Source organism: Dermatophagoides farinae, chromosome 2, assembly GCF_024713945.1.
Source record: "Dermatophagoides farinae isolate YC_2012a chromosome 2, ASM2471394v1, whole genome shotgun sequence".
Lineage (NCBI taxonomy): Eukaryota > Metazoa > Arthropoda > Arachnida > Sarcoptiformes > Pyroglyphidae > Dermatophagoides > Dermatophagoides farinae.
Genome location: NC_134678.1, coordinates 7,742,630 through 7,766,256, shown reverse-complemented (window position 1 = coordinate 7,766,256; position 23,627 = coordinate 7,742,630). Strand labels below are relative to the sequence as shown.

General features: G+C 30.2%; 7 protein-coding genes across 8 annotated transcripts; 5 read left to right on the top strand and 2 right to left on the bottom strand.

The window, feature by feature from the left end:
* Positions 1 to 975: 975 nt before the first annotated feature.
* LOC124499109 (uncharacterized) lies at positions 976 to 7,292 on the top strand. The gene is made up of 4 exons (XM_075735923.1): positions 976 to 1,875; positions 5,394 to 6,199; positions 6,323 to 6,772; positions 6,867 to 7,292. Exons 2-4 carry the CDS (start codon positions 5,750 to 5,752, stop codon positions 7,116 to 7,118), a joined length of 1,152 nt encoding a protein of 383 aa, XP_075592038.1. The 5' UTR covers positions 976 to 1,875; positions 5,394 to 5,749; the 3' UTR covers positions 7,119 to 7,292.
* Positions 7,293 to 7,558: 266 nt separating this feature from the next.
* On the top strand, positions 7,559 to 9,751 carry LOC124497966 (ATP synthase subunit beta, mitochondrial). 2 transcript variants are annotated; one of them, XM_047061663.2, is made up of 4 exons: positions 7,559 to 7,867; positions 7,938 to 8,277; positions 8,349 to 9,171; positions 9,242 to 9,751. In XM_047061663.2, the coding sequence occupies exons 1-4, from the start codon at positions 7,753 to 7,755 to the stop codon at positions 9,539 to 9,541; spliced, it is 1,578 nt and encodes a 525-aa protein (XP_046917619.1). In that variant the 5' UTR covers positions 7,559 to 7,752; the 3' UTR covers positions 9,542 to 9,751. The 2 variants fall into 2 exon arrangements, with proteins under 2 accessions (XP_046917619.1, XP_075592037.1); XM_075735922.1 differs by having other exon boundaries at positions 7,609 to 7,858.
* Positions 9,752 to 9,824: 73 nt separating this feature from the next.
* Positions 9,825 to 11,857, top strand: LOC124497957 (KICSTOR complex protein ITFG2). Its single transcript, XM_047061652.2, has 3 exons — positions 9,825 to 10,142; positions 10,199 to 10,336; positions 10,391 to 11,857. Exons 1-3 carry the CDS (start codon positions 9,867 to 9,869, stop codon positions 11,660 to 11,662), a joined length of 1,686 nt encoding a protein of 561 aa, XP_046917608.2. The 5' UTR covers positions 9,825 to 9,866; the 3' UTR covers positions 11,663 to 11,857.
* LOC124497977 (putative oxidoreductase TM_0325) lies at positions 11,757 to 12,886 on the top strand. Its single transcript, XM_047061674.2, has 3 exons — positions 11,757 to 12,330; positions 12,397 to 12,497; positions 12,561 to 12,886. Exons 1-3 carry the CDS (start codon positions 11,857 to 11,859, stop codon positions 12,796 to 12,798), a joined length of 813 nt encoding a protein of 270 aa, XP_046917630.1. The 5' UTR covers positions 11,757 to 11,856; the 3' UTR covers positions 12,799 to 12,886.
* LOC124497937 (transcriptional regulator ATRX homolog) lies at positions 12,781 to 15,806 on the bottom strand. The gene is made up of 3 exons (XM_047061628.2): positions 15,299 to 15,806; positions 15,077 to 15,232; positions 12,781 to 15,023 (listed from the first exon to the last, which is right to left on the bottom strand). The coding sequence occupies exons 1-3, from the start codon at positions 15,313 to 15,315 to the stop codon at positions 12,929 to 12,931; spliced, it is 2,268 nt and encodes a 755-aa protein (XP_046917584.2). The 5' UTR covers positions 15,316 to 15,806; the 3' UTR covers positions 12,781 to 12,928.
* IntS9 (integrator complex subunit 9) lies at positions 15,732 to 19,410 on the top strand. Its single transcript, XM_075735625.1, has 9 exons — positions 15,732 to 16,220; positions 16,289 to 16,720; positions 16,806 to 16,944; positions 17,024 to 17,218; positions 17,284 to 17,346; positions 17,411 to 17,761; positions 17,818 to 18,786; positions 18,851 to 19,129; positions 19,202 to 19,410. The coding sequence occupies exons 3-9, from the start codon at positions 16,936 to 16,938 to the stop codon at positions 19,328 to 19,330; spliced, it is 1,995 nt and encodes a 664-aa protein (XP_075591740.1). The 5' UTR covers positions 15,732 to 16,220; positions 16,289 to 16,720; positions 16,806 to 16,935; the 3' UTR covers positions 19,331 to 19,410.
* A 316-nt stretch (positions 19,411 to 19,726) lies between these two features.
* RpL9 (ribosomal protein L9) lies at positions 19,727 to 22,046 on the bottom strand. Its single transcript, XM_075735629.1, is given in 4 exon segments — positions 19,727 to 19,916; positions 20,176 to 20,592; positions 21,279 to 21,987; positions 21,990 to 22,046. Coding segments are annotated over 4 exon segments (1,269 nt in total). The 5' UTR covers positions 22,032 to 22,046; the 3' UTR covers positions 19,727 to 19,815.
* Positions 22,047 to 23,627: the final 1,581 nt, after the last annotated feature.

Below are 23,627 nucleotides of genomic sequence, written 5' to 3'. Positions count from 1 at the left end.
GAATGAATGAAAAATCATCATCATCATCATCAATTGAAGATCACAAATTCTCTCTCTCCTTTCCATAATATTCTTTTTATATTCTTTGTTTCGATTTTTTTTTTACTCTCTATACATCTATTTTCATTATGCTGAAGTGATTTTTACTTTTATTTCGTGAATGAGAGAAACACATTTTACTTTTGGTTTGAAATTTTTTTTTTCTCGTATATGTGTATGGAATTTGCGTTTACAGAATTTCTTCATTCACTTTTTTTCGCTTCATTTCAATTCAATTTGAAAAAAAAATCGAATAAACGATTTTTTCTCTTTTTTTTTGGTTGTTGTTCAGCTTTAAAGCAAAAAAAATCAATCAAATAGCAAAAAAAAAATGTTTGAATTTCAAGTGTGTGAACGAGAAAAAAAAGATTGATTTTTTCTCCTTCCTTTCTTTTTTGACCAAATTTAAATTTAAATTTCGCCATTCTCCTGAATGGTGAAATAAACAATATAATAATATTCAATGAGATAGAGCTGGGGAGAGGCTCGAAACAAAACAAAAAAAAAACTCGGCATTCGAAACTATTTTAAAATTTAAATTTCTTTGTTCCACTTTCTTTCAGTTTTACCATTGAATTTTTTTTTTCTCATGTCATTTGCATCAATCTTTGATCGGAATTTTGCACTATTTTTAATTCAAATCAATCCACCGATATAGATTACAGAGAGTGGGACAGAAATGAAAACGAATTTAGAAAACAAAAAAACTTTTCAGAGATTTATAAGTGACGAATCACAAAAGATTAAATAAATGAACAATGAGTGTGTGAGTGTGAAAACTTTGAAAATTTTCAAACTTTGGTTTTTTTTCATTTTATAATGAATCTACTAGTAGCCAATTTGTAATCATTGTCGTCACTATTTTTCTCGTCTATTTTTACCAAAAGTTTTTTTTTCACCACTATATATACATACATAACATATAATTGAAAAGTTATTATCGTTCAAATCATATGATATGACACAACTTTCATGTTAATAATTTGTTTGTTTGTTATAAATTGGCATATGCATATATGCACCTATGCATCTCCATCCTGTTTTTTTTTCTGTTCTTGTTGACAATATTTACATGATCATGATCATGATCATCACATGACAGAAAGATTGAATATTAATGAACCATATACATATATATCAACATGACAACTTGTTATACACCCATTTTTTTTTATTATTCTTGTTATTTAAATTCAACAAACGTTTGATGTGTGTTGATAGATGTGATAATTTACTTGTTAATTATTTATATATAATAGTGAAGATGTTCAAGATTTTCTTACCATTTCCAAAAAAAAAAAAAAAAAAATTATTGTAAAATTTTGTCATTCAAGTATAAATTACCAATGATGATAATTATTCATCATCATCATCATAATTGATTTTCAATGTATATATGTGTGAACACATTATTATTCAGAAACAAAAATTGGCTTTCAAGTTTTTTTTTCCGTTTTGACAAGATGACGACCAACACAACAATATAATATATATAATGACAAAGTGTGAATAAACATTTTGAACAATAACAATAACTATATTTAGATCAACAAGAAAAAAAGTTTTGCATCGACCAAACTTGAATAATAAGAAGAAAAAAAAATTGTTTTTTTTTCTACAGAGATTTTATTCCACAATATTTCTCTCCTTATTTGTATGTATAGCAAAAATAGACGACAGCAGTTGGCTTTACTGAAATGCATTTTCTCCATATCATTGATCGCCTTTGTGTCGTCGTCGTCGTCGTCGTCGTTTGATGAATAGTCATTTTTATCCACACACACACACACAAGAAAAGGAAAAATGTTTCCTATTCGACCAACAAAAATAATGACGGTAAATATTTCCGATAGAGAAAAAAAAAGTTATCCTGTGTGTATGTGCGTGTGTTTTATTGTGAAGAAAAAAAAAACATTTACCAGGAAAGTTTAAGAAATGAAACATTTTCGTACATATTTTTTCTTGGAAAATTGAAATTATTCAATTTCTCATCATCATCATCATCATCATCTCTTTTTATATATTTATTCTAATTATTTGTTTCGGAATTTATGTTTGTCGTTTTGGTTCGGTTCGGTTCGGTTTGATTCTGGTTTTTTTTTTCTTTATATAACTTTTAATAAGCTTATACTACAAATATTGACACAATGATAATAATAATGATGATGATATTGTTATTGGACTGTTTTATTCTAGTTTCAACAAGACTTTTTTTTTCGATTATTATTTGGTCATTGGATGGATGTGTAAAGATCAAATGATGCTTTTCTGTTGACATTTTTTCTCTATCAAACAGTGGAGATATTTGATGATTGATCATCGTTTTTTTGTTTTTGTTTTTCTTTCTCTTTCGATAATGTCTTTGTTTAATAATTTAATTTTTTTTCTGTTTTAAAAAATTTTTTTTTTTGATCTTCATTCAACCATGATGATCATCATGATGCGTTATTTTATTTTATTTTTTATCTCAAATAAAAATTTTCCAACAATTTCATTTTCAAACTATAATAATGGGATGCTGTGATCGTACCAGATGTTGTTGTTGTTGTTGTTATTTTTATTGTTTGCGAACAAAACAAAAAAGAAAAAAAAAAACATAAAAAAATGAAAAAAAAATCATCAATCTTGTTGATAGAATGTGGAATCATCATCATCATTCAATTAATTTCCTTTTCTTTTTCTCATTTTTTTTCTGTCTGTCCATTGTTTCTATTATTGGCATTTACACCCTACACACACTCACACACATTGTTAATCGATTTGTCATAAAATTGAATGAGAATGTGAATCATATCTATCGATTTATTGTCCATTTCATTTCGCTCTCTTTCTCTCAATTTCTTTTATTTTTCCAAAGATTTAAGCCTTCTCGATCCTTGTCGACAATAAAAAAAAAGAAGAAAATAAATGAGAAAATTTTGGACACAAAAAAGTGTGGCGATAAAAAAACAAAACACAAACACACACACAATGGAATTTAGTGTTTGTTTTCTGTCCTTATATATTTCTTTCTTAAATGTATGATTATGATGATGATCATTATACAACAATAATAATAGGCTTTTATGTGTGTGTTTTATATAAGAATTTTGCCACAATTTCCAATTCATTTCCACATTGAATGTAACACAGCTGTTAACACAGCAGCACAGTTATATTGTCATTGTTGTTGTGCATATATACGTATTACGTAATATCGGGTAATTAAGAAAAACAAAAACAAAAAAAATTTAATTAATGAACATGAATCCATTTAGATTTTATTTTTAGAAAATTTGTCCAATAATACAACAATAATTCGATTGTTGATCATTATGATTAATGGTGTTTTGGAATCGATATGAAAATCTGATTTTTCGATGTAATATATATATGCTGTGTGTTATTTCAATATATTTTGAATTTTATTGAACTTTTTTTTTCATTCGAATTCAGAATTGATTGAACAATTTATGTTTTTATCTTTGTTTTTGACATTTGATTTTGTTTTTTTTTCTTTCCACATGATGACTCTCTTCATAAGATCGGGCAAATAAATTTTGTACCTACTGCCTATACATACATATATTAATGATCATTTCTGCTTCTGTTTTTTTTGCATGATTTCTATTAATAGGTCGTGTGTGTTTTTGTGTGTGTGTGTGTGTGTCTAGATAAGGTAGATTTCTCATCGTATATATATGAATAATGAGTATTTCGATTTCTATAATTTACACAGTGGAAAAGAAAATGAATTGCCATCGGTGCCATTTTCTTTTCCTTTTGTTTGTTTTCGATTTTTTTTTCTCTGTTGTAAGAAATGTTTTCGTATTAAGATCAAAGACGATGAACATCAAGAAGAAGAATTTTTGTTGTCGTTGTCGTCGTCGTCGTCGTTGTTGTTGTTGTTGAGAGTTAAGTTCTTTTTTTTTCTTACTTTTGTTGTTTGTTTAACATAAATATACAATGAATTTATGCATGGTTTTGGAGTGAGTATAGATGTATTCATGATCTAAGAACTATAATTTAATGATGAAGATGATGATGACAGAAAAAAAACCGAATCTCAAGTTTTTAGCTTCTCCAAGTATCAATGTGTTTTTTTTTCATTCGGTATATCGAACCAATAGAGATGAAAAAAATGATAATGAAATCAACCGAATTCGAATTTAGATTTTTTATTTTTTATTTTTTGAAGTAAAGTGGAGACAAAAATAAAATGAAATTTTATTTTTGAATGAAAAAAAACGAACCATCGAACGAAAGAATTTGTAGAATATATAGTGTAAAATATCATTAGTTTCAGGCAACAAAAATATAAAAAAAAAATAAAGACGACGACGACGACGACGGTAACGAAAAAGAAATCTTTTCCGTTTTTTTTTTGTTCCGTTTGTTGTTCGCCTGTGACTATTGTGTGTGTGTGTGTGTATAAATCAAGATAAATTCTTGTTTCTAGACTATTAATGTTCTCGCTTCATAAAGAGAGATCCTATTGAAACCTGAGACAACAATACGACAACAACAAACGACTAGCAATATGTTTTGAATGAATTCATTCTTTTGGCTATTCATTTACAGAATAATTTTTTTTTTATTCTTTGCCTATTTCGATATATTACAATCAATTACAATTATATATTCCTATATAAATGATCATGGTGAATGGTACAGGTTTAGTTAATAATGTCTTGTGTTTTTTTTCTGATGAACAAAAAAACATCACGAGAAAATTTTTTTTTTTTATTTCATTGGCATGTATTTTTGTCTGTTTGATTCTCTCTTTCTCTCTCTTTTTTTGACAATCGAAAATTGAACCAAAAGCGAAAAAAAAATTGTGCCAAAACAACAACAGAATTGATGTGGATATCATCATCATCATTTTTTTATTTTAATCCTGACAATCACATTTCGTTTTTTTCTCTCCGGTTTTTCCTTTGTTTTTGTTTTTGTATGTCTTTGTCAAACATGAAATGATGAGTCAATTTCAAAATTGGATTTTTTCTTCTTCATGCATGCATGCATCCATTTCATGATTTTGATTTGCGCAAAATGAAAACTTTTCAGACATAAATCACTCACACTCTGTCTTCGATATTATGACAAAATTGACATTTTTTTACTTTATTTCTAAATCTAATTATTTTTATTTATAAATTGTTTTTTTTTCTCTCGATAATTCAATTTGAATTGTTTATCCATTTTTCATTGAATATGATATATTCATTCTTTTGGGAAAAAATATTTTCATGGAATTTCAATGATTGAAATTCGATACAAAAAAAACTGAAAAAAAAACTCATAGATCATTTTACATCATACGATTAAGTGTAGAAATTAATTGTTTTTTATTTATTTCTTTTTTATTTTGCTAGAAAAATGATACTTTAGATAAAAAAAATTCTTTGCATCGATAATTTGCTGTTTTTTTTTTTTTTTTTTGGTTCAACTATTCTTTGAAGTATTTGTTGACGATAAAAGATTGTTAATTTGGAGAATTTTCAAATGACCATATATAATGACGATGATTTGAACAATTGTAAAATAGCAAAAAAAAAAGTTCAAAGTTTCAAATTCAAGTTTTCTGTTTATTCGATTTGATGATTCGATAATTCGAATTTCCAAACACCCACACACACACACACACATGTGTGCGTTAGGTATTTGTGTGAAATAATCGACTTTTTTCTTGAAAACTTTGGAGAAAAAAAAACAGAAAAATCAAATTTTCATGATGAACACTGAGGATCATAATAATCATCATTATTATCATCATAATGTACTATCTGCGGATTCTACAAACGAAAAAAACAAAATTATTGTTGTAGATGATAATGTTTCTACAACAACAACAACAACATCATCATTAATGATGCAGCAAAATCGATTCACATTCCATTCGAATCCATCGTCGTCAACATTTACAACATTTGTGTTTAATGGTGGTGCTAGTAATGCTAATGATGATGATGATGATTCGAACAAATTTATCCAGTCATCCATTGCATTTAGTGGTGGTAGCTATTATCAGGCTGTTGATAATAATCACCATCAACGACAAAAAGGTGAATATCAACAACAACAACAGCATATGTCATCGTTCGGAATCATCGATGATAATCAACCGAATATTCGACCTTGTACCAATAATGAAAAACAATCTACAACATTTCAATCAAATGTTAGTCTATCTTTTTTGTTCATTTTCATTTTTTTTTGTATTCCGTTTTTTTTTTGTTTTCCTTTTCGGTAATCGATAATTTGATTTTTTTTTTGTTTTCTCCAAATATTTTCCATTCATTAGATTTTCAATAACATCAACAACAACAAAGACGACGACGACGACATTATTATGAAGGTGATACAGGATAAAATTAATCAAATTCAACAATATTTTGTACAAAATTGGTCCAATAATAAAACTGGTTCATGGGGACAATTTTTCCGTAAAAAACATTTCAGTTTTCCATCATCATTGACGGAAATTGCACGAAGATGTCCGGACAATTTACAGGTTTATTTTTCTAATTATTGTGTCATTAGTATCATATTATTGGTTTATTGCCTGATCACATCGCCATTATTATTGTTTGGTATTTTAATATATTCCGTATTATCGTATACGATTATTAAACGTGATCAAGAATTGGAATTATTTGGTAAACCATTTTCACGTAATCAACAATTGATTTCTATTTCCGTTGCATTCATTCCGATATTATATTTTCTTGGTTTGACCGCAACATTTTTTTGGGTAACAAATTTTTTTCGTTTTTTTTTCTCAAACTTTTACTTCTGATTTGGAAAATTGATTGACTAACTGATTTTTTTGAACACATTTCTTTTAGCTGGTCGGTGCCTGTACATTTGTAATTGCATTACATTCAATATTTCATGAATCGATGAAACTTCCGGCAGATCAAATGAATGGTGTAACGGTTAACAGTGGCAGCGGTGGTGGTGAGCCATCAATATCAAGTACTAGTGGAACAGCAACATCTGCCAGCACCAATGTTGATAATAAAGATGAACAGGATGATGTACCAGAACCACATCCTAGACGAAAGAGTGAAACAAAAAATGAAGTATTTTCCGTTTAAATTTTATTTATTAACGGATCAAAAATATTTTGCATTTACCTTGGATTTCATGGATTGAAATGTGTATGAAAAAAATTGCCTTGACCGAAAGAATAATAAACAAATTTAATTTGCTTTTGTTTTTGTCAATAATAAAAAAAATTCAATTTTTATTCTAACAAACAAACAAACAAATTTTTTTTATCTCTGAATTCAAGAATTTCGTGATTTGAATTTGAAATTTTTTTTGCAAAAATATTTCGATTCGAATTTGAAAAAAAACAAACAATATCCATATAGCGACATCTATCGTTTAATTTTCAAACTCTGGTAACGATACTTATGAATGATATCAATTTTTCTGGTAAAAAAAAGGTGACCGTGTGATGTTAAACGATTATCAACATGCGCATTGATGATTTGCCCTACAGCTTTCTCCTTGCCTTTTCGGTGGTCGATTTATATGTTTCCCTGTTTTGTGTGTGTGTTATGTTGTGTTGTTCTTCTTTGTAGCACTTGTCTGTCCGGGACGGCACATCGCTAAAAAACTCGAGAGCAAAACCTCGATATTTTTTTTTCATTGATCTTTTTTAAAATTTGATTTTTCTTTTGAATTTGTTCAATTAGCGTTTCAGTTTCCATAAATCAATCAACAATGTTGAGTTTATATCGAAATTGTAGCAGTTTGGCTCGTGCATCAAAACCGGCCGTACAATTAGCGGTTCAAAATCAGACCGCAAGAAATGCTGTACCAGCATTATGTGATCAATGTAAGTTACCTTTAATTTTTTTCATAATTTTGAATGATTATGAATTTTAAATTTTTAAATTTAATAATAGCTCAAAAACGATATGCAGCAGCCGCTGCTGCCGCTGCCAAAACCGATGGTAAAATGGGTAAAATTGTTGCCGTCATTGGTGCCGTTGTCGATGTACAATTCGATGGTGAATTGCCTTCTATCTTGAATGCTTTAGAAGTGGTCGATCGTAAACCTCGATTAGTTCTTGAGGTTGCTCAACATTTGGGTGAAAATGTTGTCCGTACCATTGCCATGGACGGTACTGAAGGTCTTATTCGTGGTCAAGATGTATTGGACACTAATTCTCCGATTACAATTCCCGTTGGACCTGAAACTCTTGGTAGAATTATCAATGTCATTGGTGAACCAATTGATGAACGGTAATTTCTATAATTTTCCTTCTGTTGCTGAATACAATTGAATTTATTTGTGTGTGTGTTTTAAAAAATAGTGGCCCAATTAGCACATCCAAATTCGCAGCAATTCATGCTGATGCTCCGGAATTCGTAGAGATGAGTGTCGAAACCGAAATTCTTGTCACTGGTATCAAAGTTGTTGATTTATTGGCTCCATATTCGAAAGGTGGTAAAATCGGTCTTTTTGGTGGTGCCGGTGTAGGCAAAACTGTATTGATTATGGAACTTATCAACAATATTGCCAAAGCTCATGGTGGTTATTCAGTGTTTGCTGGTGTCGGTGAACGTACTCGTGAAGGAAATGATTTGTATCATGAAATGATTGAAGGTGGTGTCATTTCTCTCAAAGATAAAAACTCAAAAGTCGCACTTGTATATGGTCAGATGAATGAACCACCAGGAGCACGTGCACGTGTCGCTTTGACTGGTCTTACCGTTGCTGAATATTTCCGTGATACCGAAGGACAAGATGTGCTACTTTTCATTGATAATATTTTCCGTTTCACTCAAGCTGGTTCTGAAGTGTCTGCTTTATTGGGTCGTATTCCATCAGCTGTAGGTTATCAACCAACATTGGCCACCGACATGGGTTCTATGCAGGAACGTATTACGACAACCAAAAAAGGTTCCATCACCTCGGTACAAGCTATTTATGTACCGGCTGACGATTTGACTGATCCTGCACCTGCTACTACATTTGCCCATTTGGACGCAACCACTGTATTGTCTCGTGGTATTGCCGAATTGGGTATCTATCCAGCTGTCGATCCGCTTGATTCCACTTCACGTATTATGGACCCAAATATTGTCGGTGCTGAACATTATGAAGTTGCTCGTGGTGTGCAGAAAATTCTTCAGGTATTTTTTTCAAAGCTAACAAATTTCTATACACAACTCAATCTTGATTTTGTTTCAACCTTTAATTTAGGATTACAAATCATTGCAAGATATCATTGCCATTTTGGGTATGGATGAATTGAGTGAAGACGATAAAATCACCGTAGCTCGTGCACGTAAGATTCAACGTTTCCTATCGCAACCATTCCAGGTTGCTGAAGTTTTCACTGGTCAAGCAGGAAAATTCGTACCATTGAAAGATACAATTTCTGGATTTAAATCAATTCTGAATGGTGAATATGATCATTTACCGGAGGTCGCTTTCTATATGGTTGGTCCAATCGAAGAAGTTATGGAGAAAGCAGAAAAATTAGCTAAAGATGCAAACTAAAAACATACATAATAATTTTTATTCAAATTGATAACAAAAAAAAAACGAAACGCAAAAAAATACAATTCAAAAGCAATGGTATCACAATCAATTATTCTGAATGTTAGAATTTGGTGTATATTATCAATAAATTTTTATCAACAAAAAAAAATTTGTAATTATTTCATCGAATGAAAAAAAAATAAAATTTTCTGATAGATTTTTTCGAAATCATTTTTTTTATATTCTTGATTACGACATTTATTCATGGACCAAAATTGATTTGTTTTCGACAAATTGAATTCGGTTTTGTTTTTTATTTTTTAAAAAATATTTTTCAACAACAATGAATCATTTAGTATCGAATAAGATTGTTAAAACTGATAATGGTAATGTACAACAACAACAACAACAGAAAATTGATGAACTGGTATCCAATTCATCGACACCATCACATTCATCGTCGATTAGTCGAACTCAAAGTTCGAGTTCAACTAGTTTTATTGCAACATCACATACAAATTGTTCACGATCATTATCGTTGGTTGATTCAATTGAATTTAAATTTGATGGAAACATTAGTAAAAATGCATTAGCTCTTGGTGATTGTGATAATGATGAGGTATGATTATTTTTTTTAGAATATCGATCCCTTATTTGACTAGTTTCTCTTTACAGAAAAATGAATTGGTTATCGGCACTTTGAATGGCGAATTATTGATCTATAAAAATGATTGCAAAAATCCTCAAGCATCGACTAAAGATCTTGGAATGGTTGCATGTATATTGGTTGGTGATATTTTGAATGTTGGATCGGTGAGTGAATCAAATTGAATTGTCCCCAAATGGTAATAATTATTTTCATTACAGAATTACATCATCTCAATCAGTATTGAAGGCTATTTAAAAATATTTCACATGTATTATGATAGTCAAATTGATCTTCTTAATCAATCAAACGATTCGGCCATAAGGCGTCAGCCAAAATTTTCCAATTCATCATTACAATTATCAAATATGAAACTACCACCAACCATTTCGGATAATGAAGTGTATTCATCGACAACTAATTTGGTTCTCGTTCACACCCAACAAATGCAATCGAATACTATGTGTGCTTTATTAGTTGATTTTGATCATGATGATAAACAAGAATTATTAGTGGCACTCAGTGACCGTGTTGTTCGCTGCTATCGTGCCGTTAATTATAATGAAGAAATCAAACTAATCGGTCTTTATAAATGGGAATTTTCCGATCAAATTGGTTCAATTACTTTACATCATTCATTCGATTCGAATACCGGTGATTCATATCTAATGAATGATGATAATAAAAGTAACAATTCGTCAACAGAAGATAAAAAATCCATTTGTAAAAATAGAATTTGCGTACTTGTCTCACAATTTGGCGGTGTTTTTGCCAAAATCACCTGTTGCGAACATCTGGCTGCTGCTGATGCTGAAAATGATGATGATCATGTTAAAAATAATGATGAAATTGAACCTATATCAGTGGAATATTGTGATACTATTGTTCAATATACTAGAAATCGACAGACTAGTGCTGAAATTCTTTCCAATATTCGTCGAATTGACTCCAATGAAAACCTGATAGCATTAGCCACTCATGATGGAACATTGATACTTCTTGAAAGTGATCAAAAAACTATTAAATGGCATCTTCAACTTGAACATCCAATTCTTTCGCTGCATAAACATGATTTAAACAATGATGGCTCTGATGAATTAATCATTACCGTTTGGAATGGACTTGTCTATATCATCGATTTAGATGGCAATATAATTACTTGTCATTTTAATCAACCAATCAATGCTTTTACCGTTGGTCCATTTTATCTCAATGATAATCTTGAACAGATTGATTGTTTTGTATATACAACATTTACTAATTCTGTTCACTTATTCTACAATATTGATTCCACTTTATTCAATAATATCGATATGATGGATGATTATCCATTGGAAGGATATATTCGAAAACATAGACCAGAACTTTATAAACAAATGGAAAATTTGTTGAAAAAATTGAATAATGATAATGGAAACAACCAATCGAACAAACAATTGAAAATGTCACCAGATTTAATACATACACTTCTTTATGAAATTCCATTTCAATGATGATTAATGAATCACATATCATATGTGATCGTGTTTTCAATCATGCTCGATGACAGATGTTATTCATATAATGAATAGTTTTCAATTATTCATCAAGGATAAAAACATCTGTTGCTTATTGTTTTTTTTTTTGTTTTGTTTTGTGATATAAAAAGACGAAAATAAATTGGAAAATTTTTTATTCAAACAATAAAATGGCTGCTTATCGTAATAAGAAATATGATTTCAATGGTAAAGTTGCATTGATTACTGGATCAAGTGCTGGTATCGGTGCAGCTATTGCCTGTCAATTTGCTGAATATGGAGCAGATGTTGTTATAACTGGTCGTAGCTTGCAAGGTCTAAACCGGATCGCTCAAAAGATAATGAAAAAAACTGATCGTGAACCATTGGTAATTGTCGGTGATCTACAAACCGATGAACATCTTCCATCGAAATTGATTGATGAAACCATAAAGAAATTTGGTCATCTCGATATTTTGGTCAACAATGCTGGTACAAATTTTGCTAATGATACGTTTGATAATCCAGAATTGATAACGGAATTTGATAAAATGTTTGCATTGAATGTTCGAGTACCGCTATGTTTATGTAAATTGGCTGTCGAACATTTGGCAAAAACACGTGGTAATATAATCAATATTTCAAGCAATGCCAGTGCTGAACCGGTAAGTTTTTGTTTTTCAAATGTTTGGTGAAAATTGTCAATTTTAATTCATTTTTTTTGACCATAGATTTTATTCACTTACACAATGTCGAAAGCAGCATTAGATATGTTGACCAAAGGCGCTGCACAAGATTTAGGCACCAAAGGAATTCGTGTCAATTCAATCAAGTTAGTGTTGTTGTTTCGATAAAATCAATTTCTATTCAATCATTTGTATATTTCGATGTTTAGTCCTGGACCAACAATAACAAGTATGGGTCGTTGTCTTGGAAAAGATGTGCATCATTTTGAAAAATGTAAAGATATATTTGCTAAATTCACAATACTGGATCGTATACCTTATCCGGATGAAATGGCAAATATAGCATCATTTTTAGCATCAAATGATGCTGCAAACATTACCGGTGCAATCATTGTTAGTGATGGCGGTATGTTGGTGAAAAAACGACAATTTTTTGCCGAAGTTTAATAAAAATTTTATTGATTTCATCATTTTTAAAAATCGATATTGATTAATTTAATAAAAAACATAATTTATAATTTGGCAATTAACAAAATTTGAAATTATCATTATTATCACTTGTTCTTAGGTTGTTAAATTATTGAATTTCTATGTCAATAATTTCTGGATTGTTGAATGGACCATCATCTTTTTGTTTGATTATCAATTGTTCATGATTTTGATTATTGGATTTAACCTTTTCTCGTGTATATTCAGCCCAAGCTTCAAGTTTTTCTTCATCATCCAATTCTTCTTCCGGATGTTGAGCTAATAATGAATCATGTTCATGATATGAAATGATTGAACATTCACAATCATGCATCAATAATAGATCAGCCAATAGATTATCGTTTGGTAATTCAGGAATAGCTAAACGATTGGGTGAATCTTGAAAACGATACATTTCTTCCAGTTGAGCACGAGTATAATTACGAACAATATGTTGTTCATCGATCACACGTTTCGATAATGATTGCTTCTGTACTTGACGTTCATAGATTTTCCATTCCATTGTACCATACGATACTAGCCGATAAATGTACACTGGTTTTGTTTGGCCTAAACGAAATACACGAAATATCGCCTGTGAATCGATGGCCGGATTCCAACTACAATCGATTAATATGGCACGATTTGCACCGACCAAATTAATACCAATACCGCCAGCACGAATTGAGATCAACATTAAACGAGCACGATGATTTTCGGGATTGTTGAATTTAGCTATCACATCATGACGTTCGATGATTTCCACTTTGCCATCGATGCGAAAATAATCACGATTTTTGGTCCAATTATGTTCATATAACAATTTTTCCAGATAATCCAATGTGGGAATACTTTGAGAAAATATAAGAATTTTATCACCAATACGTTCACATTGAGCAAGTATCGAGAATATTAGGGTGAATTTTGAGCCAAGTTTCATATCAAACATTTCCTTCTCCTCTAAAGGATCAATCACTTCACGCCACCAAAATTCACGATGATTATCGACACTTTCCTTGCCATATCGTTCCTGATGATACTTCAATAGCAAAGAAGGATGATTACCAATCAACATCAAGATACGTGAATCATTTAAAAGATTTTTTCTCGTTACAATAGTAACATTTGATATGTAATAACGATACAAACGCGATTGAATGGGAGTCATACGAACACCGATTACATATTCAAATTTCGGTGGAAGATATGGTACCAATATTTCGAAATCACAACGATGTACATAATTTTTTAACATTTTCGTCAATACATGAATTCGTTTTTTCATCAATTTTACTTCTTCATTAGTGGAATCAATCAATTGTCCATTGTTGATCGGTTTTTCAAATCGTAACTTGAAACGTTCAAGTTTACCCAAAAGTTTTGGTTTGATAAAATCGACCATGAAAAAATATTCAATTAGGTTATTCTGTAACGGTGTACCGGTAAGTATGATTCGACGTTCGGTTTTAATCTTGGTCAATGCTTTATAGAAAGCAGTCTTATTGTTTTTCAACAAATGTCCTTCGTCGACAATAACCAAATCGGGATTTGTTAATGATTGTCGAAATGATTTCTCATTAATATTATCGATCATATTCGTTGCCATACGACTTGTTATGATCATTACTCCACCGTAAAAATCCCAATTCACCAACAATTGACGACGTCTAGCTACCGATGATTTAATTTCATACATTTTCCATAATCGAATCTTTTCGTATTGTATACATTTTCCTAACCATTTTTCGAATTCATCGTGCCAATTTTGTGCAACATTATAAGGAACAATTACTAATACTTTTCGAATGTATCTTTTGGTGATTGCATTGCTCAGAATGCAATTTATGAAAGCAACAATTTGAAGAGTTTTTCCTAGGCCCATCGAATGAGCCAAAATGCATCCATCCATGGAATGCTGATCATTTTGTTGTAACTGTTTCAGTGAACCAATCGTACAATTATACATGAATTTAATACCATCAATTTGATGTGGTTTCAAAATGGCCACAAGTCCTTCATCGATTCGTATGGAGAAATCAGCATTTTCTTCCAGTAAAATTTCCTTGACACTATCATCACTATTACAATCACTTGAAGAACTCGATGATGATGATGATGATGATGATAATCTAATACATTTGTTACTTCTTTTATCACAGGTAGGAGAGCTTTTTAATACCATCGTTTCTTCATCAACAATTGATCTGAAAATAAGTTAATTACGAAACGAAAATAAAATAACAAAAAGATAACATACAAAGATATTTTTTTCGTTGATAAATTATCATTTTTTTTGATACTATAGTCGCTATTACAATTACTCGAACTTGATGATATTAATTCAATAGATTCGATACTAATTTCATCATCGGTAGAATTATCCAATACAATCAATTCTTCATCCACGATTGATCTGTAAAAATTGATTAATTTACAAATGAGAAAATAAAATTAAAAAAAAAACAAAAGAATAATTCACCTAGACATTTTTTTCATAAGAATAATTCAGAATTGATTCACAAATTTCAAAATATTGTCGATGATGACAGCTTTCTTCTTGTTGCATATTCAAAATTCAATTTTCAATTTTCGTTTCTATTGGCTCTGTTCATAAAAGACATCATCATCATATATTATGCAGGTAAAAAGTGAAAAATTTAAATTTAAAATTTTTTTTTAATTTGAAAAAAAAGAAAAATCAATCAAATTTTGATTTTATTTGTTGTTCAAACACACAAACATTTCAATTATTTATTCATTTGTTTTCCATATTTGTTTAATCAATTTTATTGACAATGATTTTCCCGTTGGTTGGTCTAAAGTTCGAAACGATCGACTTTGACTTTGACTTTTCATTCTTTTCAATTGTTGTTGTTGTTGTTGTTGTGATATTGAATTTGACGGTAAATTTTGTTGTTGTTGGGATGATGCTGGCGGTGGAAGTCTAGATTTATGATGTAATCGTCGATGATGATGATGATGACCACGTCGTTTTGAACGTTTTTTTTTACTTTGACATTTACCTGTGCTGGTTAAAGCGGCTCCTGTCATTGTCGTAGTCATTATTAATGGTGGCACATTAGCTGATGGATTTGTCGTTGTTTTAATTGGCATTTGCGATGATGATGATGAAGACGATGATGATGATGATGATGATGTGTGTCGTTGGCAAGTTAATTTAGCAAAAATCAACGATAAATTACAAACCGAAATGAAGATGACTAATGAGGATAAAATTATTATGATTAGTGACACTGGTGAAATTTGATCGGATGGTGAAATAGTCCAAGTCGTCGTATTACTTGTCTTCTCCATTCGACGATTCGAAATTTATCGTTTCAAATTGTTTTTGAATTCCAGATCGATTTATATCAACTGGCTAGTCGCAAATAATTCGATAAGTAGGAATTTTTTTTGATTTTGTTTATTTAAATTAATTTTTTTTTCAACAATTCTCGTTTATTTGTAGCGATTAATCTATTTTATTTATATTATGATGATCAACGTGTTGTACCACCACCACCACCACCACCGGTAAATTGTTGTCCACTTGTTGATGCAAAACGTCTTTTTGAAGTTGATGTTGTTGTTCTTCTACTGCTACTATTTTGACGTGATGAAGATGAACGTTTTGTACTTTTAGAATGTTTTTGTCTTGTACAACAACGAAATATAATTACGCAAGAATTTATTAATGATACCAAAAGAATCAGAAAAATCAACATGAGAATGATGATGGTCGAAACAGAAAAACCTTTAAAGAAAGAATCTAATCGTCGTCGTCGTCAAAAAAAAAGAATCAAAACAATGAATTGTGCAAATTTTTATTATAATTACCGTTTGGATTGAATGGTTCCGTTGTATTTTTGCTCATCCTTGGAATTTGTTATATAACAAAACGGTCAGACTTTTTTCAGCTTTTTTTTCTGATTATCGATTTCTTTAAATCATCAAAATTTCTAAATCGAATTTGAATTCGATCACAGACTGCCATCTATTGATGTCGATTCAAAGGACATTGTTTTACTCATTTGAAAATTTCATCAAGACAAAAACAATTGTTTACAAATTGCAATTTGATATTTGTCCGTTTTGAATAATTTGATTTAATTCAAAATGAAATTTGTAAGTAATTTTTTTTTCATTTCTTTCATTGATTTTATTTCATGTTTTTTATTTTTTGTCATTTTTGAATAATAATCAGATAAGCCTAAGCGGTAATCCTAATTATCCGTGTAATGTGATTAAATTCAAATCTACACATATTATGTTGGATTGTGCATTGGATTCAACAACGGTTTTATCGTTTTTACCAATGACATTAGTACATAGTAATCATTTCAATTCATTACCAAGTTGGAATGCAACCAAAGAATTTACTGATCCGTTATTGGAAAATGTATGTTTCATTGTTCAACTTTTCATGAATATGATTGATTTTTTTTTTCGTTTTTCGATATGAAGGAAATCAAAGAATGTTTGGGTAAAATTTTTGTGGATAGTGCACCGGAATTCTGTTTACCAGAGGTATTATTTTGTAATGATTATCTATGTTTTCAAAATTAAAAATCTCTATACCATTTTTAACCAGTTTTCTTGTATCGATATGAAAAATATCGATGTAATCCTGATATCAAATTATCGTTCAATGTTGGCATTGCCATTCATTACGGAACGATCTGATTTTTCCGGTTTCGTATATGCAACTGAACCATCAATGAATCTTGGCCGATTGTTTATGGAAGAATTGGTCACCTATATTGAACGAAATCCAAAACTTAAACGTGCAACAGCATGGAAAAATTTAAACATTTTTCAACACTTACCATTCCCTTGTTTTCCTGATTCAATTTTGCCCACCGTATTGGAAAATATCTATTCAATGGATGAGATTAGTAGCTGTCTATCTAAAGTGAAACCAGTGGCTTTTTCAGAAAAAATTGTAAGTATCGTTTATTCTCTGTAATCATCATCTAAATCAATCACATATTTTTATAGTGTATTTTTGGATCATTACATTGGTATCCAGTCAGCACTGGCTATTGTCTTGGATCAAGTAATTGGATTATTGAAAGTGCACACGAAAAAATTGTCAACATCTCTAGTTCATCCACATATACGACACATATTCGTCCTATGGATCATGCACCACTTAAAAATGCTGATCTAGTGATTCTTACCTCACTATCATTAGCACCGACAACAAATCCAAATACACGGCTAAATGAATTCTGTGATCATGTTGAGAAAACATTGAAAAGTGGTGGCAATGTTCTTATTCCATGTTATTCATCTGGAAAGATTTATGATCTTTTCGAATGTCTCAATGCACATCTAGATTCCGTTAGCCTTGGTGGTATACCGATTTTTTTCATATCACCAATTGCTGAACATTCATTAGCATATTCAAATATAATGGCTGAATGGCTTTCTGAATTGAAACAAAATCGTGCATTTATACCCGAGGAACCGTTTCCACATGGTCAACTGGTTAAAAATGGTCGAATCAAACATTTTGTCAGTTTAAGTGAAGAATCATTTAATAATGAATTTCGTATGCCTTGTATTGTTTTCACCGGTCATCCATCATTACGTTTTGGTGATGTTGTTCATTTTATTGAATTATGGGGTTCTAATCCAACCAACATGATTTTGATGACTGAACCAGAATTTCCTTGTCTCGAAGCATTATCACCATATCAACCATTATCAATGAAAATAATTTATTGTCCAATCGATACACGATTAACATTTATTCAAGCAAATAAAATCATTCGAGATATTAAACCAAAAAATCTGGTATTACCATATCAATATACTCGGCCATTTTCACAAGCAGAAAGTCATAATAAACAACCATTTGAAACAATGATTGAAGCAGATTGTAAAATGTTTCCATACCATCGAAAAGAAACGATAAAATTACCAATCGAATGTAAATATGAAAGATTATTGGTCGATTCTGAGGTAAATCATTTATCATCATCATTTGAACGAGAATAGTTAATATTTTTGTTTTTTGCCCATACAGCTTATATCATCATTGACAACACATGAAATTGCTGATGGTATTAAAATCACAACAATCACCGGCATTCTTGAAGCTAAAGACAATAAATTCCGATTAGGACCAATAACCAAAAGTTATCGAAATGAATTTCGTAGTCAAATGCCAACACGAACTTTGCCACCGAATAAATATCTAATCGGTATGATTGATATGAATGAATTATTACGATTATTGGCACATCAAGGCTATCTGGATATTGTATTGAATAAATTTGGTGATAAACGATTTCGTATAGAAATTGTATGTCTCTGTTGTTGATTTATATGTATATATGTGTTTAATCTGATTGATTTTTTTCCAATTTTTTTTTAGCGTTCCAAAGGAATTACCATCGATATTGATGATGAAACCAAATCGATAATGATTACAGCTGAAGATTGGCAAAATGATTGCCGATTAGCAATACGTAAATTATTGGCAAAATGTCTTATTGAAATTTGATTGATTTTATTAAAATGAACCGATGAATTTTGATTAAAACAATCAAATTAAATAAAATTAAATGAATTTTCAAAAAAAAATTCAAGTATAAATATTCAACAATTTTTGCCACTTAGATCAAGCTTAATAATAACCGAAATTTTTACAATAAAAAAAACAATAAGCCATGATGATAACCGGTACTGGTCTTTTTGAACTGCCAATAACAATTATCGGAATTATTGGTGCCATTCTATTTGCAGTGTTGTTGTTGACTTTAATGTTGTTCCATCATTACGTTGACAAATATTCGGCGTGCAATAAATTGACCGAATCGCAAAAATTATTGAAAAGATCAGTGTCGCTAACAACAAAATTGTCAAGAAAATCGTCACCAAAATTGTCAAAAAAATCACATTCATCAAAATAAACCAAATTTTTATTCATTTCAATTTTAATTAATTCAAAATAAAAAAAAAATCCATTGAATTAAATGTGGTCTATTATTATTCAACGACAACATTAGTCTTTTCAGAAACATAGATACCATCCAAAAATTTACGAATATCTTTGTTTTTTACCAATGTTGATTGATGGATCAATGCAGCTAGAAAAAAAATAGAAAAAAAAGAGAGCAATTAAATTAATGAATGTGAATTAGCCTTAGTGTTCGCAAAGCTATCAACAACACAAAGCTTTCAAACGTGGAAATAATTCTCGATTTAATTTTTGGACACTAATGAAACCATTAAAACATTTGTGATATATATCAGAATCAATAGTAATGAAAAATAAAGTCAAAAATTTGACCAAATTTTCCAATCTAGTGCCCTAATTACAAGTGTGATAAATATTCGAAATCTTACCTGATCTTGAAACGGCTTCAATATCGTTTCCTTCGAGAATCAATTCATCTTTTTGTGCTGTTGAATTAACGCATGTAACACCAGATGCCATTTCCACACGACGGATATATTTTTCACCCAAAAAATTTCGAATTTCTACAACAGAATTCTTTTCACTTGTCGTAACATTGATGGGAAAATGGGCATAAACCGTACGCATCTTATAAAGATAACCTTTGGTAACACCGACAATCATATTTTCGATATGTGAACAAATTGTTCGAACGGTGGCCAATTCTTTACGATTACCAAACCATTTTTGGACACGAAGTTTTTTCTTTCCAACCATTGCAATGTCCAATTGTTGTTTAAATTGTCGTATTAATATGCCACGTGGTCCTTTGACACGAACAATACGATTTTTGACCGAAACATTAACTGAGCAGAAACGTTTGTTTTTTTTTGTTTGGAAAATTAGAAAAAACAATTCGATTCAAAATCAAATGTCAAACAATAAAAAAATTTTACATACCATTTTCGGGAATCGTAACAATCTGACTGGCTTGTATCGTTTTCATTTTTCAGAAAAATTTATTTTTCAAAATTGAAATTAAATGATTACGGTCAGGTAAAAGAAAAACAACGTGTAGACCGTCAACACACACACACAGACACAAACACAAGCCACAGGAAAAAGGAAGATTGCTATTTTTGCAGCAAGCAAACACACACACACGTTTCTAAACAAGCTTTTGCGCATGAACATTTTTTTCGTTCTCATGTGAACTATTCATAAACACTAGTACATATTTTTTGAATTTTATTTTTAACAATTTAATTATTATAAAGTTTTTTACTCAAAAATTTTATAAATTTTTTCGAATATGGATTCAAATTGGATTCCAATATTGAATTCTGGTAATTATTCGAAGTGGAAAGATCTTGTATTTGATTCCAATGATGATATTGTTGCAGCTGCTGCTGCTGTTGTGGTTGTTGTTGTTGTTGGGGTTGTTGATCGGATTCATTTGGGCCAAGATTCGGTTTAATAAACCAATGTGAATGAATTTTATTATTTGAAATTGGTGAATTTTTCATTTTTATACGATGTGATTTCACTTGACTTAGGTCTCGTTGTAAATCATCATATTCTAAGCCGTGGTGTTTACGAAAAATTTTTCCAATTGATTTTGGTGATGGCGATGATGATGTTTGCCAATGTTTCATATAACCACCACCACTTTTACCTTGATAATCATCATCGGATAAATGTAAAATTTTATGTGGATAATAAACATTCGATAATGTTGGATTTGTCCATTTGAATAATGTTATAATATCACTACTTTTATATGGACGATTTTCATTCATTGAATCCAGTATTAATCCATAATTTTTATGATTTATAATTGGTGATGTTCGATTCGTTTCGATCATTTCTGGATAATAAAATGATACATGTTGTGGTTGAAATTTTGATTTTTTCATTACCATTGTTTGCGTTGGTGATGAATTAATATGCAATGAATCCAATTTAGTGAATGTACCATTGAAATAATTTTGTGAATTTTTTTTGTTGTTGTTGTCATCATCATAAATGAGAATTTTTTTACGTTGTTTTTTCTTCAATAATAAACCATTCAGATCAATATCATTACCATGACGAATAATTTGTCTGATGTGTTCTTTTAATGCCGTGTCCGGTGTATAATCAGCCAATGTTTCATCATCATCATAACGTCGTTCACTTGTTGATTTACAAGATTTTTTATCTTTACAAATTTCTCTTCCTAATGCTTTTTCAAATTTATAACCCTTTTCTCGGGAATATTGGCCATCCAAATCGTAACCATAATGTAAACCATAACCATTGCCATAAAGATTTATCGATTTATTTGTTTGATTATCGTTTTTATTTTTATCATGTATAGCTTGATGATGAAATATCGTAACACTTACATCGGTTTTTTTATCATGAGAATCATTTACAAATTCTTTGGATGGTCCTTGTAGAATGGATTTTATAAATTTATCTGGATTAACATTATCATCATCATTTTGTTCATCGATGGTCGTCGCAACGGTTGTCGTTGATAATGACGGTAAACGATTACCAATCGATAATGATTGTAAAGATGTGCCACCATAATCATCATCATTATCATAGATGAATTGATCCGGTAATTTTACATTGAATACCATACTCTTAGTTGTATTGCCAACAAATGCCGTTCGATTCAATCCTGATGGTTGTTGTGGTGATATAACATTTATATTGACAGCCATTGAATGAATGGAAAAAACATTTGTAATCCATATGGATATTATGAATAAACAATCAAAAAGAATCGTCATTATCATCATCATCATCATCATTGCTGTTGTTGTTGTTGTTGTTGCGGTTATTGAATATTCAGTAAAACAAAAACATTTTTTCCAATCCTGACACCAAACAAAAATCAACAATATACCGAATATGTAACAGAAATTCAGAGAATTATCAGGCTGTAACGATCATCATCATCATCATCAACAATAACAACAAAAAAGGTGAAAGTGGTCAAGTAAAAAAAAAAAAAATCAACAATCACACAACAGCAACAAGTGGAGAAAAAATTTCAAGTGGAAAATTCAAATTCAAATTGTAACAAAACAAAACAAAAAAATTTGGATCAATTTTGTTGGAACACACACACGCACACGCACACGCACAAAGTTATTCTTTTTTTTGACAGAGAGCACAAGGGGAAATGTGAAAAAAAACAAACAAACAACGAATGTAAAGTTCAAATCTTCAATCATTTCATTATATATAACAGATAAAAAAAAAACTCAACAATCTCTCAATTTGGTTTCTATATATGATATGGTTGGACGATTCTGCCAAATAATAGATCAAATAACTAACTAACACCATGTTTATCATATATTAAGCAAGATTTTGTTGGATCATATTTCTTCGTGGAATGGACCACGTTTTATTATTATTATTGCAGAGAAACGATAAACCAATCTTTTTTTGTTTTGTTTTGTTTCGATTGTCCAGAAACAAACAAAAAAATAACAACTGGAACTGGTCTTCTGGTCAAACTACGTATATTTATGGCATCATCATTATATTATATATTTATAATATCCAAATGCCTGTTGAATGTATGAATGGAAATGGCAACCACACACAAATAAAAAAAAACTTTAACCCAATAATAGGTATTTAGATTCAAACGACGATAATACTGATTGGTTCATTTTAATAACAATAAAAACGATAATTTCTGGATGAATAGAAGAAAAAAAAACCTTAGACTTTGTGAGTGGACTTCTTTTTTTCTTTCCATTGTCCAAAAAAAAAAAAAAAAACAGAAAACAGAAATCCGATCATCATCGACTGGCCACAATGATCATCATCATCATGTTGGTTGAATAAAAATAATGGCAGATTACAACAACAAAAAATTTTTTTTTGTTTTGTC

Bases quoted from the DNA above. Each gene is read 5' to 3' on its own strand.
- LOC124499109 (XM_075735923.1), top strand. From the start codon at position 5,750: ATGATGAACACTGAGGATCATAATAATCATCATTATTATCATCATAAT. The intron at 6,200-6,322 runs GTTAGTCTATCT...TCCATTCATTAG, and splicing joins CTACAACATTTCAATCAAAT to ATTTTCAATAACATCAACAA. The intron at 6,773-6,866 runs GTAACAAATTTT...CATTTCTTTTAG, and splicing joins TGACCGCAACATTTTTTTGG to CTGGTCGGTGCCTGTACATT.
- LOC124497966 (XM_047061663.2), top strand. From the start codon at position 7,753: ATGTTGAGTTTATATCGAAATTGTAGCAGTTTGGCTCGTGCATCAAAA. The intron at 7,868-7,937 runs GTAAGTTACCTT...ATTTAATAATAG, and splicing joins ACCAGCATTATGTGATCAAT to CTCAAAAACGATATGCAGCA. The intron at 8,278-8,348 runs GTAATTTCTATA...TTTAAAAAATAG, and splicing joins GGTGAACCAATTGATGAACG to TGGCCCAATTAGCACATCCA.
- LOC124497957 (XM_047061652.2), top strand. From the start codon at position 9,867: ATGAATCATTTAGTATCGAATAAGATTGTTAAAACTGATAATGGTAAT. The intron at 10,143-10,198 runs GTATGATTATTT...TTCTCTTTACAG, and splicing joins GTGATTGTGATAATGATGAG to AAAAATGAATTGGTTATCGG. The intron at 10,337-10,390 runs GTGAGTGAATCA...TTTTCATTACAG, and splicing joins ATATTTTGAATGTTGGATCG to AATTACATCATCTCAATCAG.
- LOC124497977 (XM_047061674.2), top strand. From the start codon at position 11,857: ATGGCTGCTTATCGTAATAAGAAATATGATTTCAATGGTAAAGTTGCA. The intron at 12,331-12,396 runs GTAAGTTTTTGT...TTTTGACCATAG, and splicing joins GCAATGCCAGTGCTGAACCG to ATTTTATTCACTTACACAAT. The intron at 12,498-12,560 runs GTTAGTGTTGTT...TTCGATGTTTAG, and splicing joins ATTCGTGTCAATTCAATCAA to TCCTGGACCAACAATAACAA.
- LOC124497937 (XM_047061628.2), bottom strand. The intron at 15,024-15,076 runs GTATGTTATCTT...ACTTATTTTCAG, and splicing joins TCAACGAAAAAAATATCTTT to ATCAATTGTTGATGAAGAAA.
- IntS9 (XM_075735625.1), top strand. The intron at 17,762-17,817 runs GTAAGTATCGTT...ATATTTTTATAG, and splicing joins TGGCTTTTTCAGAAAAAATT to TGTATTTTTGGATCATTACA. The intron at 18,787-18,850 runs GTAAATCATTTA...TTGCCCATACAG, and splicing joins GATTATTGGTCGATTCTGAG to CTTATATCATCATTGACAAC.